Source organism: Phocoena sinus, chromosome 20 (genome assembly GCF_008692025.1).
Source record: "Phocoena sinus isolate mPhoSin1 chromosome 20, mPhoSin1.pri, whole genome shotgun sequence".
NCBI classification, from domain to species: Eukaryota; Metazoa; Chordata; class Mammalia; order Artiodactyla; family Phocoenidae; genus Phocoena; species Phocoena sinus.
The window spans coordinates 34,511,206-34,531,579 of record NC_045782.1 but is presented as its reverse complement, the minus strand read 5'-3'; the positions used below and the strand labels follow the sequence as shown (position 1 = coordinate 34,531,579).

General features: G+C 60.1%; 1 protein-coding gene across 1 annotated transcript; it reads right to left on the bottom strand.

Annotated features, from left to right (window-relative positions):
* Positions 1 to 3,599: 3,599 nt before the first annotated feature.
* PPP1R9B (protein phosphatase 1 regulatory subunit 9B) lies at positions 3,600 to 20,067 on the bottom strand. The gene is made up of 10 exons (XM_032617900.1): positions 18,187 to 20,067; positions 14,112 to 14,244; positions 12,669 to 12,789; positions 10,675 to 10,779; positions 9,502 to 9,637; positions 8,761 to 8,913; positions 8,597 to 8,650; positions 5,830 to 6,059; positions 5,420 to 5,516; positions 3,600 to 5,228 (listed from the first exon to the last, which is right to left on the bottom strand). Exons 1-10 carry the CDS (start codon positions 19,549 to 19,551, stop codon positions 5,175 to 5,177), a joined length of 2,448 nt encoding a protein of 815 aa, XP_032473791.1. The 5' UTR covers positions 19,552 to 20,067; the 3' UTR covers positions 3,600 to 5,174.
* Positions 20,068 to 20,374: the final 307 nt, after the last annotated feature.

Below are 20,374 nucleotides of genomic sequence, written 5' to 3'. Positions count from 1 at the left end.
AGGCCGGGCGCCCGGGAGACAAAGAACGGCAGGGAGGGAGGGAGGGAGGGGCGGAGGCAGCGGGAGCACGGCGGAGGGAGGAGGCGGCCCCGGCTGGCGGAGCCGGGCGAGGGGATTCTAGTTACCGCTACTCCTCAGCCCGCGGGAGTCAGGGCGGGTGTGAGCGGACGGAGATGCGGCCCCACCTTAGGACCTACGGGGCTTCTGCCTCCTCTGCAAGGCCTGTGAGGGCTCCTGATTCATCCATTCAACAGAAGTCCACAGAGCAGTCGGATGCGGCGAGGCCCGAGGGGACCGTGGAGAACAGAGCCGACCTGGTCCGGGCCGTCGTGGCTCTCGCAGCGTTGTCAGGGGGACAGACGAGTGGGGAGGCCCTCAAGAGAGCGGGTGCTGTGAGCCTTGGTTCACAGAGGACACTTCAGCGCGGGGAGAGCACATCAGAGGGAGCCAGGCCTCGCCTGGGGGCGGGTGAGGATCGGGGCGGGGGCCGTGTGTGGAAGTGATCCAGGAGGATTCCTGGAGGAGGTGACCTGTTGGCTACTTCTGCAGGCCAGGCCAGGGTAGAAGTGCTAGTGGGACTTGTGGGGGTAGGGAGGAAAGGAGAGGAAGATGAAGGATGGGGGGAGGGGCTTGCACTTTATCCTACCAGCCATAGGGGAAAAAGTAACAGAGGAGTGAGGGGCTCTGATTTGCATTTTAGGAAGAACCCCTGGCTCCTTTGGAGAAGGCTGCCTGAAGGCTGGGGCACCACTCATGAGGCTGTTGAGAGGTGATGGCAGTGGCCACAAAGATCAAAGATCGTGATGAGGAATATTAAGGATGTAGAATTGAAGAAACGGACAGGATTTGGAGACTGGCTGGCCACAGAAGGAGAAGGAGGGGTCTAGATGACTGCAGGCCTTGGCTTGAGGCCCTGTAGGTGGAGGGGGCGTGGGGGAATGAGGTCAGACTTGGACCTGGTGAGCTGGAGGTGGTGGCAGGTCAGCCAGGGGAGAGAATACAATAATCAACAGCTAGCTACGGTCCCGAGATGGTGCAGGGGGTACCAGACACTGTGCTAGGCACTTTTCTCAGATGATTAATGTCACCCTCACGATAAACTCGTGAGGTAGGTGTTTCTGTTACCCCCTTTGTCTGTTCAAGAGCAAGTGGTGAGATTGGGCAGGGGGGTCCAGAGCCCAGGGGAGCGGTGTGCAGTCTGTAGGGATAGAGTTCCCTGATGGCCAAGGTCTCTGCAGTCCCAGGTCTCTGAGGGGCTCTGGGAGGTGGCATGTTGTGCCCGGATGGTCTTAGGACCATGGGTAAGGACAGAATTCATAACCTTTAGGGGCTGAAGATCCAATGAGATCGTGGGAGTTTTGGCATCTCTGGGTGTCTTTAGAATCTGCTGGCAGCCATGGGATGCTGGCTGGACTGTGGAGATCTGGGGAGGGAGTGGTGACTCTGGAGGTGTTTTCGGGGCTGTGTCTGGGAAACACAGTTTGTGGGCATTTGGTGAAATCTGGGTGGTGGGCTGGAGTGAGGGATTGATTATATAGCCCCCGTAGGGAGTGGGGAGATGATAGGTATGTAATGTCAATGTTGGGGGCACATTCTATGGGAGGGTGTCTATAGACCATAAGACTCAGGAGGACCCCCTAAATTTCTGGGAGCTGGGAAACTCCCCTCATCTGATTTCCCTCCCTTATGGCGAATGTTGGGGCTGTGGCAAACCTACGCAAGCTCCTAAGAACTGGGGAGGTGGCAGGGCAGGGCTGGGGTAACGCCTCACACAGGCTTGCCCATGGCTACTTGACATAGCCCCGAACGTGGACATAGCTCACAGGTGAGTCACCTCTCAGGCCTGAGGAACTCGCAAAGCCACACACGCCGTCCCCAGCCACACACCACACTCAGGCTTTGACTTGGGCTACTCTCCAAAGGGATTCCACCTTTTGGAACATACGGGGTGCAAGCCCCTCACCTAATACACGGGACAGATGGGGGCAGGACCCCACCCTGGATGCTCTGCTCTGGTCAGATCAACAGAAGCCCTCATCACAACCCCCATGTCTGCCTCGCCACCCAGGAAGATCCAGCCACTTCACTCCTTGGGAACTTTTTTTAATTTTAATGAATTTATTTATTTTTGGCTGCGTTGGGTCTTCGTTGCTGCGTGTGGGCTTTCTCTAGTTGTGGCGAGTGGGGGCTACTCTTCGTTGCAGTGCGTGGGTTTCTCATCACAGTAGCTTCTCTTGTTGCGGAGCACAGGCTCTAGGTGCGCAGGCGTCAGTAGTTGTAACACGCGGTCTCAGCAGTTGTGGCTCATGGGCTCTAGGGCACAGGCTCAGTAGTTGTGGCGCATGGGCTTAGTTGCTTCGCAACATGTGGGATCTTCCCGGACCAGGGCTCGAACCCGCGTCCCCTGCATTGGCAGTCGGATTCTCAACCACTGTGCTACCAGGGAAGTCCTCCTTGGGTCTTCTTGGCCAGGTTGCCTGAGAAGGGCCCAAGTCACCTGTAACTCTGGAGATATGACCTGTGATCTTGTGGTTTGGTGGTTTCTGATCCTGGGATTCAGCCACCTGGATTTGTCTTCCCAGCAGTGTTCCAAGGAAGATCCACTTGTAAGAGAAAATGCCTAGAGAGGCATGGCCACCATCTCCAGGTTGCCAGGTTGATTCTTAGGTGGGTGGCAGAATTGGACTGGTTATATATGGCCCTGAGGTGTAGAACTAGGATTTTTGGAATGAAGCTATGGGAAGCCAGAATTTGGCTTGACATGAAGGAGACTTGTGTGACAGAGCCATCCAGAAGGGAGTGGCCACCCCAGGAGCTGACTGCCACTGGGAGTTCTGGTAGAGGCCACTCGTCTCGGGTTTGTCAGGGGCCCACCAAAGTGACTTTGAAGGGCCCTAATGTTGGGACTTCCATTCTTTAGGGCAAAGAGGACTGTGAGAATCCTCTTGGCGGCCGGGCCACTGAACACAAGTGTCTTGTGCTTTTTTCTCACACATAGCGCACAGCTCCCAGAGCAAGGAGAGGCCCCACTGCCCCCTGCTCTCATGTCTGTCTGGGATTTCACTGAAGTTTGTCCCTGGAACCCTGGCATCTGGACTCCCAGACCCATTGGTATTAGAACTGGTGAGTTAGCAACCAAACCTGCTGGCACAGAGCAGAGGTCTAGGACTACTTAAGGCCTCTCTGGCTACCGCCAGAGGGATTCTCTAGAACCCAGGCGACAAAATTGCTCTGACGTATCATCTCCCACCCCCCAGCTGCACCTCCAGAAAACTAGGGGCTGGGTATCCCCATCAGGTTACACTTCTCAGGGGAGGGACTCAGGGTTCACCTTACTATATCTAACCCATCCTTTGAATTCCATCAGAGACCTTGAAGAAGAGGAAAGCGATGAGCCTAAGGAAAGCTCTAGAAACCCCAGCCCTGCCCGGAAGGGATGGGGGCGGTGGGGGGATGGTGGCAGACGGAATTTGCGGGAACAAGGGTTCTCAGTATAAAGATCCTCAGGGTCAGAGGTAGCACTAGTGGGAGACCACTGGGCTCAGACTGGCATCTCTGCCCCCCACCCCCTCCTGCGAATCAAGAAACCAGGCAGCAAGGCTCTGGGGGCTGCTTTTATGGGGACGACCTGACAGAGGGCATGGTCCGTACAAAACCGGGAACAATACATACATATATATATTATATACAGAGACGCAGTCCTGTGGAAGGCGGGACAGAGGTGGCCCCGGCCGGAAAAACCAGAAGCACCCCCCACGGCCCCGCCCACCCAGCCCCGCCCCCTCCATCTGCTGAGGCCGAGGAGGTGAAGTGCATGGGCCCAGGCACTGAGACAGCCAGCTCCTTCGGGGGTAGGCGCACGTCTGGGGGCAGGAAGTGGGTGCTGAGAAATACTGATCAATGGCATGGTCTATTTACAGGGGACAAGGAAAAGCCAAAATGGATGGAACAAGCGTCGTTTTTTAAAAAAAGAACAAAAACCCAGGCTGAGGCAGGGGCATGAGGAAGAGGCAAAATGAGAGATGTAATCTGAAAGGGGAGGGGACCTGGGGTGAGGGTCTCACCTCCCTTGGTCCAAGCCCCAATTTGGGGTTAAAGTGGGGAAACGGAGTTGATTTCACTTAGAAAGCAGGCTGCCAGCAGGGCAGCCCTGGTCTCCAAAAAGATGAAAAGTAGTAAAATTTTGCCCTCCAGTCAAAACATTGGAAAACTGTGGGTGTGGGTGGGGTGAGGCTGAATCTCTGCCATGTTAGTACAAGGCTTCCAGGTGTGGCCCTGCGTAGGGCAGGACAGGGCCTGGCTCTCCAGTGACAAATGTTCCCCTCACCTAAAACCAGGCCCCCTAAGCTGACCTCCTCTCCTCCCGCTCATTCCCAGGGTTGGCCAGGAAACCTGGTCCCCAAAGAGGCCGCAGAACAGTTCCAGGAAGAGGTTATGGCTATTTGGCACCTGGGGGGGAGGGGAGGCACAAGGAGAAACTGAGGGCTGCTGCCCCAAGAAAAGGGGGAGCTGGACATCAGGTGTCCCGGACTCTCCCCTTTTCATGAAGGATACGTGAGAAATCAGTGCAGGGCCAGGCCCAGCCTCCAGGCTCTGGGTAGACTCTACCCATCCTGGAGGGCAGACAGGGATGGCAGGAGAGGTGTAGAGGCGACCCCTCCCAGCAGGAGGGTCAGGATGCAACAGAACAGCACGATGACGGGGGAGCGGGGACAGGACAGGAAGGTAGACTCAAGTCAAGAGGCCCAGGGGCCGCCTAGGAGCCCCGTGAGCAGGGAGCAGCCTCCAGGTGGTGAGGTGCTGGGAGAGCCCCCGGCCCCTTTCCAGTCCAGAGACAAAGGCTGGAGGCTGTAACGTCTGGCAGTTTGGTCTGCAGGTCCTCGTGTCCATCCACCACCCAGGCCAGCCCTTGGCATCCCATGGCCTCTGTGCCTCAGCCCCACAGGCTAGGAGGAGGCCATCCTTCCAGCCACCTGTCTGCCCGGGGCCACCTTAAGGGGGCCTGTAATATGGGCCCTCTGGTCCCTGAAGCTGGGGGAGGTGGGGTGAAGGGGTGGGGGAGTCGGGGCACCTGTCCCCAGGCTGGTAGGGGGCGGGGTGAAGTATTGAGGACAGGGGAGGGAGGAGGACAATGGGAGGGGATTAATTATTGTCCGGTCAAGGAATGATTCCTGTTAAGTAGAATTGGAATTCCTCAGTGTTTGCAGGTTTCCTTCCAGTTCCGAGATCTGAGAAACAAAGGGGAGAGGGAGTCAGGCCTGGGCGCTGGCCATGGTCCCTGCCCTTTGGGCCCCCCTGAAGGAGACATGACCCTGAGCTCCCAGCCAGCAGTATGACTCCTCTCTCTCCCTGCAGGATCCACAGGGTGGGTGCCAGAGGGGGGCTGACCGGCCTGCCCCTAGGGCACCCCTGGGCCTACCTTGTCCAGGAGCTTGTCCATCTCTTCCTTCCTCGCCAGCTCTGACTCCTCTAGAACCCGGCGCTGTGCCGTCTCCTTTTTCAGGAACTCAATCTCCCTGGGTACCAGTGGGAGACAGACAGTGGGTAAGGGTGTCTGGTCTAGCTTCCATCCAGAGAGTCTCAGGGTCCTCAGCCCCGTCCTCGGCTCCACCTGGGCAGCTTTTGCCGGCTCCTTGTTCTCAGGTCGGGAGGTCCCAGCTCTTCCCAAAGCCTCTGGCGCCCAGTCGTTACAAACCCAGGCATCCCCACCGCAGGGCCCTCCAACTCCTGCGCTCCTTGCCTCCCTACTTGGCTGGGGTGGGGAGGGAGTGCCACCACAGGCCTCTCAGGCCCCCCCAGGCCCAGGAACCCCAGCCCCCAGCCACGTACTTCTGCTGGTAGTCCTTGATGAGGCGCTTGGCCTTGCTGTACTTGCGCTCCAGCGCCTGGTACTGGGCCTGGGTCTCCCGCAGGTGCTCGTCCACAGCCTGGCACAAGCTCTGGGCCTCGCCCCAGTAGCCCTCCAGTTTTTCCATGCGCTCCTTGTTCTCCTCCACACTCTGCTCCAGCTGGGCCTTCTCCAGCCGCCACCTCCCCTTCTCCTGCTCCAGGCTCTGCAGCTGAGAGGAAGAAACACCCCTGGGTTGGCGGGGGCCAGAGTCGTTGGATGATTCCTGCAGATACGGAGCCCACTGCCCCCCAGCTACTGACTCTCCTTGGCTGACCTGAGAACCGAAAGCCGGAGAGGGAGGAGGTGGGACCACAACCTCAGCCTTCCTAGCCAGGGGCCCTGACACGTGCCACACTCCCAGAAGGCCGGAGGCCCAGGATCGTCGCTGATTAGCTCGGGGACTTGGGGCAAGGCCACTTCTGTCTTAAGCCTTAGTCCTCCCATCTGTAAAGCAGGAGTGGTTCCTTCCTTGCCAAGCTCACAGAGGCTGCAGTGAGATGGTGGAGGTAAAGGAGCAGGGCAGGTGAGGGTCACCATTGCCCTCTATCCCCTCTCTGCAGCCCTGGCTTCTGTGGCTTCCTCAACAGTCCTGGCTCCTCTCCCAGCTCCCTGGCCACCCCAGTGCAGACCTCCCAGCGCCCACAGCCCAGTCCTGGGGACTCTGTTCTCTCTCTACTCACCTCCTTCACCACCTCTGTGTACTGAGCCCCGTACCTCCAGCCCAAATTTACTCCCAGCTCCTCAGAGGCACCCTGCCCCCACCCACACAAACCTATTCCTCCTTTTCTGACCAGCCCACCTCCATCCAAAGGTACCATCATCTCACTGCCACCCCAGGGCTCAGCTTCAAGCCCCACTGCCTGCCCCTCAAACCTCGTTGGCTGCCAACACCCCTTGCCCTCTGTGTCCCAGCCACACGGGCCTTCGTGCACATCCTCAGACCTGCCACATTCCCTCTTGCTGCAGGGCCTTTGCCTCCCCGTTCCCTGTGCCTGGAATGCCCACACCTACCCTCCCACCGCCTCGTCATTTCCCACTAGCTCACCCTTAGGGCCTCTCCTTAGTGCATCACTTCCCGAGATGTCTCCCGTGATTCCCCTCTGACAGCACGGCCCACACACAGCCCGGCTGCATCAGGCTCTGCTGGCTCTAGGAGCTCAGCGGCCCTGTCCTCTCCTCTAGAGCCCGTGTCAGCTTCTGTGATACCAGTGTCGGTGCAGAGACTCTAAGCCGCACAAGGGCAAGGATCAAATCTGCTTTCGCCCATCACAGGTCCTAGACGGTGCTGAGCACTTAGAAGGCGCCCGGCAGTTCCTCCCCTTCATGCTCTGCATCTACCCAGGAACGTGGCCTGTCACCTCACCCTAGAAAATGCAACTCAAATCCGCCCTTCCTATCCATTCCCTCTGCCTGTGCCCTGGGCAGCCCCACCCATCCCCGCCGGGACATCACCCGGGTTTCTAACTGGTTCGCCGGCCTCCAAGTCCTGCTCACCCCACGCCTCCCACTTTGTCGGCAGTGACCTTCCCCCTCGTGGCCCCATACGGCCAAAGAATCAAGGCTGGAGCCCTTAGCAGGGTGTCAGGACACCGCAAGCGTAGCCCACCCCGGCAGTCCAGCTGTCTCCCACTTCTCCCCCACAGGAACAGCTGCCACAGCCTGTGGGCCTCCTTCCAAAGCCAGCCTCCAAGCTCACGCTGGTCTCCCTGCCAGGAATGCCCTTCCCCTGCCTCAGTCATCTAAACCCTGCCCTCCCCCTGGGGCTGTTTCACACTCTCCTCTCTCCAGGTGTGCTGGTCTAAGCCCACATATGGGAGTGCACATGTGTGTACCTGGGTGCACCATGTCTACACAGTCCCTATGTGCCCCTGCCTCTCCCTGCCACACTGGAAGCCCCAGGGGAACTGGGGCTCCTAATGTCCAGGCCCAGCAGGGACCCAGTAGACTGTGTATCAGAAGTCTGTGTATCTATGCCTGTGAGGGTGTTGGCACCCAGTGTGCTCATGTGGGTGTCTGTACATAGCACGTGTGTTTGTAGATGTACGTGTGTGCACCAACTGGTAGCATCGGCATCTCTGTGAGAACGCACACGTCCTGTGACACTCTTCTTGCGTCTCACAGCGGACGGACACAGCGGACGGACAGAGGTATTGCCACGTGAAGCATGGGTCCGTTGTCCCCGTGTTATGTCTGAGCAGAGTGGGTGTCTCTAGGTGTCTGGGTGAGTGAGTCTGTGGGTACCATGAGCCTGGGTTCGGGGCTGGTGCACGGACCCCTGGATGGTTTACGTTTACCGCTGGGCTTGTATGTAGAGGACACGTGTGGGACTGCGTGAACGTGAAGACATCCACGTTCAGCTGTTAGAATGCTGATGGCTAATAGCACAACTTTTTATTGAGCACCTATTATGTGTCAGACACTGTACTAAGAACTTCACGCGTATTATTCTATTTTACCCTCACAGTGATCCTACGGTGTTGGCACTGTCATCAACCCATTTTACAGGTGAGGAGAATGAGACCCAGAGCAGCAAGTGAGTGGTGGAGAGATGGGTCCAGAGCTTGCGCTCTTAACACTACCCTCCCTCACCTCAGAGTGGCTGGTTCTGCGCGCACCTGTGGGTGGGGGGCAAGGGCCGGCGTGTGCAGTGTGAGGGTGGAGGGGTCTTTCTCCCAGCGCCCCGCCCCCACTCCCCGCCGCTCTTACCTTTCTTTTCAGCTGCTGGATCTCCGCCTCGGTCACGGCATGCTTGATCTGGAGCTGTGGGGGCAGGGGCGCAGGCACTCAGCTCGGGCTGGGGTAGGCAGTACTGCGGGGCTGGATACCAGCCTGCCCTTGCCTTCCACCAGCCCAGGGACCCCTCTGCCCACCTCCTTGAACTTGTGCACCAGCTTCTCAGGCTCCATGTCCACAGGGGACAAGGCATCCTCGTTCTCTGCCAGCTCGAACACCTCAATGGCCATCTCACCACCTGGAAACGTGGGGCTCAGCTCCTCATCCTCGTCAGTGGCGTATTCTCCTGTCTGCGAAGGGAGACAGGCGGCTGTGCACCCTGCCCACCACAACCTCCCTCAGCCCTGAGGACTGGGGCCTAGGCCAGCGGCAGTCTGCCCATGTCAGACTGGGGGCCACCCAGGGGTGTGGTTCACGCCACCCTCATCAGACTGGGGGCCACCCAGGGGCATGGTTTGTGTCTACCCCAAACAGCCTGGAGAGTCCCCAGAAGACAGGGGTAATTCCCCTGTAAGACTGAGGGCCCTGAAGAAACAGCCTCTGCTTTCCCCCTCACACAGCAGGTCCCCTGAGGTCTGGAACTGTCTCCTTCCTCAGACTAGGTCCCCTCAGAGTGGGGGCTCTTAGAGAGAACTACGTTTTTCTTGTAGGACCAGGAAGGCTTTCTGAAGACAGAGGGTGTGACTCTTCCATCAGACTAGAGGTTCTTTAAGGGAAAGGTCTGCATCGCCTCCCTCAGATTGGGGGCTCCCCCAGGATAGGAGCGTTGCTCTGGGGTTCTTCACAAGGCCTGGAAAGTGGCAGAGGCAGAGGACGGCTATAATACTCCATCAAGCCACCAGGGGGCGATGACGCTGCCAGCCAGGCGGAGTCCCTACCTCCTCGTCATCCTCCCCGTACTGGGCGTATCTCTGCTCCATCATCTCCCGCTGCCATCGCTCCTGTTCCAGGGTCTGCTGAATTAGCTGGGCCACCTCACTCTGCTCACCCGGCCGCTCCCGGCCAATCATAAATCTGCAGAGGCACCAGCATCGTTCCCTTTGTCTCTGTCCTTGGCCGGAAGATGCCACCATCCTCCCCGCTGGTATTCCCCTCTCCACATCCAGGTCCTCCCAGGGAGGTGAAATGAAAGAACTGAGTCCAGAGACTGCAGGGTGTTAATAATGAATGGGGTAGCAGGGGGCCCTTATTGGGTTTCCTTCCCAGGAGAAGCAGAGGCCCACTAGCCCTTCTGGCCAGTTTGTGGGGAGGGGAGATGTCAGCGAAACTTCAGGCTAGGCCGCAGGGGACAGGAGTTCGGGAGGTGCCAGCGTAGGAGCTCTTCCCCCACCACGTGGGAGAAAACGAGGCAGGGGATTGGCGAAGTTGACCCTGGGGCTGTAGACGGGTGTCTTGTGTGCACTCCAAGGCCCTGAGCTTCAGGAAGGGGTGGGATGATGGCAACTAGAGATTAGGATGGAGAGGAAACAGTGGAACTTCCAGGCACCAGCCCCTCCTCTCCGTGGCCACCCACATCCTGTTTCTCTACCACCCTTTTCTGGGGGCAGTGCCCCTCTTGGAGGGGGCAGGGAGTGGTCCTTGAATGTTATGCCGGAGAGGAACGTAGGGAGCTTCTAACCCAACCCCTTTAATTGACAGACCCAGGGAGGAGAGTCTTCACAGGAATCACCAGGCTAGAGGGGAGGGAGGGATAAACTGCAATTTGGATGGCATTCTCCCTACGTGTCTTGGATCTTCAATGAATGAGTCAGGACAGGCAGGGAGAAAGGAGAATAAGCCCAAGAGGCCAGTTTGGAGGCATGGTGGACAATGGGCCTTGAAGCCTGCGTGCTGGTGGCTAGCAGCAGCCAGGGGCTAGAGATGTGAAGGCAGACAGGGCAGGGGATAGGCACACAGCAGTTCCTTCTGGCAGGGAGGTGGTGAAAGCTCCTCTGTAAGTTGGGCCACCCAGAGTCTTAACTAGGCGTGGGCAGCTGGGCAAAGTGGCCAGATGAGGGCTGAGCCTCCTGTCTGCTCCCACTGCCCACCGCCCCCACCCTCCCGGGCCTCACCGCACACGGCCCTTGGTGTTCCGGAGCACGGAGGCTGCAAAGCTCTGGGTCACTCCCACCAGACTTGTTCCATCCACTTCCACCAGGAGATCATTCACCTGGATCCTAAGGGAGGTGACACTGGTTAGGGGGGGTCACGAGGCGAACTGTGGAGCTGGGGTAGACATGGCCCCCCTCCCAACAGTAACTCAAGGCTCAGTCCCCACAGGGACCTGGTACTTTGTCTACCTGCGTAAGATGCATGAGGCCGGAGGACCAGGTATCAGCCAGGCCCATGGGCAGTGAGACCCAGGCATCCAGGACCAGGAATGGTGGCAAGCACACTCGCCATGACAATCACAAGCTATTTCCCCTCCTCCACCACACTCGGCAGACCAGTGTGACATCCACAGAGCTCATCACGGCCATGCACACCAGCGAGGGCCTGCCGCGCACACGTAACACACAGCCTTCTTACACATCCATTTCCGTGCAGACCTGAGTCCGCAGATTTCCTCCAAATGCCTGAGACCTGTGTTCACACACAGTCCCACAGGGTCACCCCCTGCCCCCATACAGGTGCACAGCCCCCAACACGCTCCAGCTGTGGTGCTGGAAGCCCTTGTTCTCCACACAAGGAGAGCGATGGGGGTGGTCCAGACTGGCCGCCGAGGGGGATGAAAGCGTGGGAGGGACCCTTGGCCACCTCCTTCCTCCACTCCCACCTCCCCGCGGAGTGCCAGGCCTCCTCGCAGGGCTCCCACACAGAAATGGAGGAGACAGCCTACTGTAAACAGCTCACACCAACACGCCCCGTGTGGGGACACTCTCACATGCACACACACTCCCCACCCGGCCAACGAGAGACCATGGGAAAGGCTCTGGCAAGTTCAAATGAGGGGGTAAGTGAAAGAGCAGGGGTGGCCTTCCTTCCTTTTCTCTGACCCCCCAACCCCAGCCCGCCATGCCACCTGGGCTGCAGCAACAGAAGCTCCCTGAATGAGGCAACCCCACCTCCAGCATCATGACCCCGGTCCTCACAAGGACACCCACTCACCTCTGTCACGTGGAGGGGTCTGTGCTTAGAGGTACCACAAGGTACCCCTGATATCAGCCTTTAACTTACAATAACCCAGGGGTGCTCTACAGCTGTTCCCACTCCCCCTCTGCAATCCACACACAGCAGGGAGGCTCCAGAGGGGTCACTGGGCTGCCCATAACTCCAGGGGGTCTTCCTGAGCCCTCTGACCCACAGAACTCACACCCTCCAGCCTCAGAGGCCAAACACAGGCACACAGGCAAGAAGCAGCCTCCTCCCTGGCATGCCCCCACTGGCTCTTCCAGCCTCACCGCACACCTGATCCCTTGTGGTCTCTAGCTCCAGCTATACCTGCCTGCTCTCAGTGCCCTGCCTGCAATGCCTTGCATGCCCCACTCCCTCAGCCTAGCTAACTCCTGCTCACGCTTCGGGTCTCAACTCCAACATCACTTCCTTCAGGAAGACTTCCCTGATACCCAGAGAGGTCAAGCCCTCCTGTTTTAGGGTTTAGTGGCACCCTGTATTTTTCTCTGTTTCACCATTTTCTGTGTATCCACTATTCATCCATCTGCCTCACTACACTACATGCTTCCTGAGGGCAAGGCCTCAACACTGACTCCCCAGCGCCTGGCACCAGCCCTACAACAGTGTCAGAGGCTCAGTGTTTCCTAAACGAAAAAAAAAGCTCACAGGTACTCTGCTAGGACAGAGCCTCCACACCCGTGCTCTCCTCCCCATGGCCCAACACACACTCAAAACCAGGACACACGACACCTACACATAGCCTCCTAGCATGCAAGTGCCATGAGGGCGAGCGCTCCGTCTGTTCTGTTCACTGTACCCCCAGGGCCTGGACCGGCACCTGGAACAGTAGTGCTCCACGAACATCTGAGCCCCACACAGGTAGTGGCCTGCCCCCCCTCGCCCAGTGGCCCGCCCCATAGATGATGGCTGATCAGGGAAGGGGAGGCGGTACCTGCCATCCCGATGGGCCGCACCGCCTTCAGTCACAGTCTTAACAAAGATGCCCAGCTTCTCCAGGCCCATGTCTGCCCCGGCCCCCATGCCAATGATGCTGATGCCCAGGCCCTCGGAATCTGTGAAGCAGAGGGTGATGAGAAGCAGGTAGGGGGGTGGGGTGAGGAGCTCCAGCCTGGGGCTTGCAGGGGACAGAGTGAGAGACTCCCCATCCCCTACCCTCATGCTGAGGTATGGCCTCACCTCAAGAAGCAGTCTCCACGTGGGGATGTCCCACACCTGGGGAAGGGACATGGTTCTGTCCACCTCTTCTCTGCCAAGCCAACTAGGATGCTCTTGGGCCACTGCCTGCCCTCTGCCCCGTCCAAAGAACAGACGTGCAGCAGGGCGCGCTGAGGGGTACTGTCTGTATGCAGACGCAGGTGTGTGGTGGCCACGGGACCACTGAGGGAGCCACGATGGGGATGACCTCCCCCCTCCCTAAGCAGTCTCATGCCTGCTCACAGCCTTTATAATTCAAGACCTCCCGCTTTTGTCTCCCCCTAGACCCACTCCTCTCTCCACAGCTGCTGCCCCCGCCTGTCTAACGGGCTTCTGACATCCAAACTCACGATCTTCCCCCACAAACAGGCTTTTCCTGTCTGCCGCTCCTTCATGGGGCCTGGGAGCCACCTGGATTCCTCCCGCCCCCTCGTACCCTCTGTGGAAGCCAAGTAACCACCTAATCTTGCCGATCCCACCTTCCAAGAAGCTCTTAAGTTGTTCATCCACTTCCCGCACGGCCATCATCTTGTCCACACCACAGTGGCCCCTGTCCATCCACTTATAACCCTTCACCCCACAGCACAGCCTGGTGTGGTCTCTCTAGAATACCTTTACCAGGCCTTGCAAGACTTCCGGTCCATCTTAGCAAAAAGTGGTCTACAGGGCCTTGTTTGCACACCCTTCTCCCCCCACCCTCTGAACCCACCAGGTCTCTCCTCTCTCCCACACGCTCCCCTGATCTCCTCTTCAGGGCTCAACTCAAGCATCACTTCCTTGGGGATCTCCCCGAGTGTGGTCAGGTTTCCTGTTAAATGCTGTTATAGCGGTCCCTCCCTTCTTTTCCCGGCCCCCTCACTGTACACAAGGATGTAGTTAGATGTGACCATTCCACCCAGGCCTGCCCCCCATCTCCACTGTCGCTCTCCCATCAAGGCTTGGCCCACACAGCCCAGGACCCAGCCCCCAGTGCTCCCGGGGGGCCTGATGACTTCAGGAGCACATAGTGCAACATGACAGGGGTGGTGGCGGTAGGAGCTTGGGCTGGGCTGAGTCTGTGGGGCCGTGGGGCGCTGACAGAGGCCCAGTTAGAGGTAGAAGCAGAACGTCTCTGTGGAAGCGCCTGAGGGTCCAGGGCGGAAGCTGGCACGGGGGAGGAGGCGCAGGAGGCCCGGCTCACCCTTCTCCAGCTCCACAGGGAACAGCTCCAACCTCTCCACCCGCTTCTCCAGCTCGTACTCAGCAGAGGCTGCCATGGGATCCACATCCTCGTTGCGGCGATCATAGTCCTCGTTGGAGTAGGTGCTGAACACCTGGGGAGGAGGCCGCCTGTCAGAGGAGCCCGCAGGAGGGCGAGCGCTAAACCGCTGAGAGGGGGCCCAACGGGCAGGCTGCGCCACCCGCCGTGCTCCCCTCCTGCCACAGGCCTCCCCCAGCCCGCAATGACCCCAGCTCAGAGTGGGGGCCCTTCTAGTTCCGGAACTGTGGGGCGAGAGAGAAAGGGAGCCAGCCTTGCCGCACCCACACCGTTACTCCCCTGCAGCTCCGACCACATGAGTGTGGCCAACTGGAGTAGGAAAGGAAGGTCAATGCCGGAGAAACTGTCACACTCAGGAACCCAGGGCCCCAGGTCAGAGAGAGATGGACAGACAGCCCCTGTCCCAGACAGAGGCGAGGGTGGGCACGGACACAGACGGCAGGAGAGAGGAAGGAACAGGATGAGGGGAAGAGAAGAAAGAGTGAAGGAGATGCTGGAGGATGCCAGATTTGGGGGGTGGCGGACAGGAGTGGAGACGCAGGGAGGGGGAAGGGAGAAGAGGGAGCGGTAGAAAGAGGCAGAGGGGCACCCAGGACCCAGCTGACCTGAACCTGAAGTGGAGGCCAGGGTGGAGGAGGGAGGCAGGAAGGACCACCTCTACCCCCATGGAGAGAGGGCAGGCCAGAGGAGCCCCTATGGCCTTGCCTGCACAGCCAGGCCTCCGTCTCCCTCTAGAACCTCAGCTCTCTGAGGTACACCCCTATCCCCAGGGCACTAGGAGGCCTGGGCAGAGGCCCTGGGCCCAGTGCCCTGTAGAAAGCAAGGAAAGCAGGAAGGTGGCAGCCTCTGACACTGTCCACAGCGAACCCGGCCTTACTGTCCCGTGTACCCCTCTGCTGCCTCTCAGCAGAAAGGGAAATTCCCCAGCCTGACCCTCCTCCAAAGAACAGAGAAGTTAGGACAAGGGCTCTGCAGGAGTACCTAATTCTGGGCCCAGGCAGGGTGCCCCTGGTGGGAGGTTAATGAGCACCGTTTGGGGTACCATGACGTGTTCCTGCTTCACTGCCTGCAGCGACAGGCTAGCACCACTTGGAGCCAAGCGGGGGCGACGAAGGATGGCAGCAGCTCTATCAGACGGCTGGGCCTGAGGCCTGAGCAGCTGAAGTGGGGCACCGTCTCCCCCAAGGCCCCTGCCAGGGCCCCACTCCTCCAGGAGCAGGCTCCACGGGCACCCAGGCCGGCAGCGGCACTCGTGTCCCAGCCTTGGTTTGGTGTCACCCCCGCGAAGCCCCACCACTCCCACGAGGGGGCTCCTAGCTGGAGGAGTCCATGTGGTCACTTAACTCACTGCCCTCAACTTCACAGCATCAGAGAAAGTTGAACACAAACCCTTAAAAGCTCCTTGTGGATTGTGCAGTAGTCGGACCGCCCCCCTGACATCTGGCCAGCAGCCCCAAGCTCCTGGGAGGGATGGGCTACCTCATCCACACATAGTGCAAGATGCCAGGTCCGCTGCCCAAGGTCACGGGGGTTAGCCTGTGACAGGGCGGATGAGACTGGCGGGTGGGTCACTGAGACTCTGTCCGCTTTGCACATATGCCCCAGGCCCTGGGACAGGGGCTGGTGTGTGCCTAGACCCGGCAAACTGGCTTTGGCCCCCTTTTGTATCTGAGTCCCTTTGACCCTCACCCTCTACTCCAGCAGAGATGCTCCCTTCATCCCTCAGTCTATGTGGTGGCCTGGGTCAACAAACCACCCCCGCATTGCGTAAACACACGCCCTCTCTCTCTCTATCTCTCTCTCTCTCTCTCTCTCTCTCACACACACACACACACACACACACACACACACACACACACACACACACACACACACACAGTGACCTCCATAACACCCTCACAGCCTGTCCTGGGCTTTGCCCTCCCCTCTTTTCTCAGCCTGTCAAATCCTGCCCCCTGCAGGAAACCCAGGCCTCAGGCTCAGAGGTCCCAGACCACCACTCACCACTGCCCACCACCATGTGCCCAGCCTATCTCAGGGCCCTGGACCCAGTCCCCCCTCTCCAGGTGACAATCTGGAATTGAGCTCTCTGTCCTCAGCAGAAGCCTCCATAAAGGCAACAACTGGGTCATCCAAGGGGCACAAGACCTGGACTTAGTATCAATGCAGGGGGCGCAGCAAAGAGACGGAAAAACTGGGGGGTGGGTGGAGGAAATTCCCAGTAAGGTCAAACGTCAGACACGCACAGGCGGCACCACACACCACAGGCTCCCACACAACAGGCGAGCAACAGTCACCAGGGAGTCAGAGAGCACTGTTCCAAATCATGTGCTATTTTCTACCCAAAAATCAGGGTAAGGTGTCAAATATAGACAGTCAGAGGCCCAGGGCTGAAAGACCAAACTCCAACTGAGGGGGTCAGACAGCTCAGAGAACTGCTGGTTGGGGGTGGGGGAGGTCCTGACCGCCTCAGTGGTCCCCACCTCTGTCCTCAGTGTCCCAAGAAACACCCATAATCTTCAATTCTCTCCCTCCAGGATGCCAGTACCTTCAGAAGAGGAGAGGGGAGGGGAAAGGGCTTGTGAGGTCACAGCTGGGGGAAGGGGCTGGCCCAGGCGGGGAGTAGCACTTTTCAGGCCCCCTGGGGTGGAGGTGGGAGAGGAACAGAGGTTAAGATGCTGGGGCAGGTGAGAGGAAACTGGGGCAGCTTCAGTGTCCGGGAGTAGTTATGGAAACTTCAGTCAAACAGATGAGGGTAAAGGCTGGACTTTCCTTAGCCTGGACTCCTTGGCCTGGACACCCCCATGAAGCAGACTTGGAGCTGGGCACAGCTGAGCCTGGCGTGGTGAGAAAGAGCCTTTAGGCTGAATGTGCCAGCCAAGAATGGAGGGTAGTAGGAAAGGCTGTGGTAGTAGGAGGGCTGTGGTTCTTAATTCTCCCAGGGATCTCACCATCGACATTCTCCTGAGGATCTCAGGGCACTGGCACAACCCACAAACCAATCACCAATAGAGTGTGTGTGTGTGTGTGTGTGTGTGTGTGTGTGTGTGTGTGTGTGTGTGTGTGTGTGTGGTGTGTACACACAGCTGAGTCCCCAAAAAAGAGGCAGCTCCCATCCCTCTTTCAGGGCACCCAGAGAAGGAAGCAAGAGCTCTTGGGTCCTGCCAAGGCCAAGGGCAAAAGAAGGAGGCTGCTGCCAGGCACCTGGGGGTTTCCCAGCCTCACCCGCTCCCTTCTCCATACCCTTCAGAAGGCCTAGCCTCCGCAAAAACCACAGAGAGTGCCTGCTCCCTGTGGAACCCTGTACCCCCACCTCGGGAGCTGGCCCAGCACAGACCCCAGGGAACAGGGCCCGAGTCACATGGCCCCAGCTCAGCTCAACCTCACAGACCTGCTTCCCTCTTTCAGTTCTGTAAAGTTGGGGTGAGGGCTATAGACATTTTGGAGGAAGGGCTGCAGGCCACTGCACGTTCCTGCTCCTCCATCCCCCTATGCAGCTCTGGTACAGGGGGAAAGCAGGGGTGTTTCTAAGCTCCCCAGGCCCCTCCAGCCCAGAGTGGAGTAAGGACCAAAGTGGGGAGGCTCTCCTGAGGACACAGATACACACGCACACACACATACACAGACACACCTTCCCACCACCCAAGCCCACGCCTCTGGCAGCCTCTGGAGGACGAAGGTCTGGGAAAGGAAGGGAAAGCAGGTGTCCCAGGACCCACGCAGGGCAGGGCAGGTGAGCCCCAGGGCTGGGCGGGGCAGCGGGCACAGGAACCTGAGGGCAGGTCAGAGCAGGCCACCCCGGCTCAGGCCTAAAAATCTTCCCCCTCTGACAAACAGCTGGAAGTCCCCCAGGCCCCCCTTAGGGTGGTAACTTCTGGGAAGGGGGCTGGGTGACAGGGCTTGACTCAGCCTGCCAAACCCGGCTGGCTGGCGAGGCGGGGGCGACTGCGTGCACGTGGCAGGGGCGGCGCGGGGGCGGGGAGGGGGGTTCACTTACTTGGATGGGCGCTGTGCTGAAATGGATCTTCCGGCTCGGGGCCGGGTCCTCTTCTTCCGAAAGCCCCGGGATCTCCACACACCCCGACTCGGGCTCGTAGGGGGGCTCACCCTCCTCCTCATCTTCGTCGTCGTCCTCCTCCAGGGCACTGCCCCCAGAGTCCTCCCCCAGCCCACTGTAGGCGCTCACGTCCACCAAGTCCGCCTCCGAGAAATCCTCCTTCTTGGACTCGTCCACCTCCTCGGGGGCCACGTCCGGGGCCCGGCCATTGCCCACCCCTCTCTCAGGCGCCGCCACGGTCGCCGCCTCCTCCTCGGGGGCCGCCTGGGCCTTCTGCTCCTCGGGCGCGGGGCTGGCAGTGGTTGCCAAGGCGCTGCCATTCTCCAGGGCCGCATGGACCGTCACCTCCGCCTGGATCACCTCCGCTGGCGCCGCCTCGGCCTCCGACTCCCCGCTCTCCTCCACCTCCACCGGCTTTATCTTGCGCACCTCCCGAGGCTTGGGGGGCGGCCGCGCGGGGGCCACTCGGTGCTGCGGGGGCTGCTGCCCTCCGGGGCCGCGCTCCTTCTCGGCTGGGGCATCCCCCGACGGGGCGGGCGGCGGCGGGGGCGGCTGAAACACCCGGGACCGCTTGCTGACCAGCTTCGAGTTGACCTGGGGCGCCCCGGCGGCCGCGGCCCTGGGCAGCCCCGGCGCGCGGTGGAGGCCGGTCCTCGAGTCGGCCTTCTCAAAGACGGCGCTGAGCTGACTGACCGTCGGCGACACGGCGTCGGCGTCCAGCTTGTCCAGCGCCTCGGTGCTGCCGTTGAAGCGCACCACGACGTCCAGCTTCCGGTCCTGCAGGCCGGCGCGCTCCTGCCTCAGCAGCCGCCGCGCCGCGGCCTCCTTGTCGCCGCCCGCGGCCGCCGGGACGCTCCGTTCGAACAGCTTCCGCGTCTCCTGCAGCCGGGACGGCGGGTGCGGCGGCGGCGCAGGCTGAGCGGAGGGCGCGGGCTTGGAGTCGAAGCGGCTCACGCGCTCCGACACGCTGGTGCCCAGCTTCAGCAGGGCACTATGGTCCACGTTCTCGTTTAGGCTGCTGGCCCGCGGCAGCGACAGGCGCACGCCGCGCTCGGGCGCCCGCAAGGCCTCAGTGGGGCCCGCGCCGCCGCCCGCCTCGCCCGCCGTCGTGCCCATCTGCAGGAACATACTTTTGATGCGGTGGACGTTGGAGCCATATTTCTTGTGGTGGGCCGCCTTGGGTGCCTCGTCTGGCCCGGGCGCGTCGGGCGGCTTCAGAGCCTGGATGCCCGCCTCGTAGGCGCTGCGGTGCGGGGAAGCGCTCCGGAGGGGACCCCCGGGCCCCCGCGGCTCCGTCTTCATCATAGTGGGGGGAGCCGGGTTCTCATCCCCACGCTTCCCGCTCCCCCCTTCCAACAGGCGGCTGGCCAAGTCGGGACCACCGCCCCCTCCCCCAGAGAAAAGGAACCCCGAAAGGCCTTTTTTAGCCTCCCCCCAAAACCAAGCTGCCCAAAACAGTTAACCTCGATTTAAAAAAAAAAAAAAAAAGGGAAAAAATATCTCCGAGAGCCCTGTGTGGGTCGCCTCCCCCAGTCAAGCTGCCAAAGACAGCCAGCCCCTCTACCAAAGACCGAGCGGCCTGGAACGGTCGCCCCCACCCAAATTAGAAAAGCGGCGGCCGGGGCCGGTGGGACTGCGAGCCCTGCCCGCGAAGCAGCAGCGGAGGCGCCGGCTCACATCGTCCGAGGCGGTGTCAGCGGGGCTGGTAGCCCCGGCACCCCCAACCCCGGCCGGGGGCCTTGGCTCTTGGGGGGCCCGGCACCAGGGCACCCATGGCTGCTCGGCCGGCCCGGGCCGCTCCGCCGCTGCACTACCCTCCCTCCCTCCCTCCCCCCCGCGCCCCGAGCCTCGGTCTTTCTCTGGTTCTGCCCAAGCGGCGGCTGCCGGAGACCAAGCGGCTGCCCTTCTCGCAGCCGCCGCTGGGGACTGGCACCTCTGGGTCCTAAAGGGATCGGATTTCCGGGGCCGGAGCCTGTGAGCCCTCCCCTTCCCCTCCACGCGATTGTACTCCCCTCCCCTGCCCGTTCCTCGCCACAGCCTTCCACTGACCCCAGACGCTGGCTTGTACACTTCAACCCTTCCATCCCAACCTCTGACTGTGGCTTTTCACAACCCACATAACCGCACT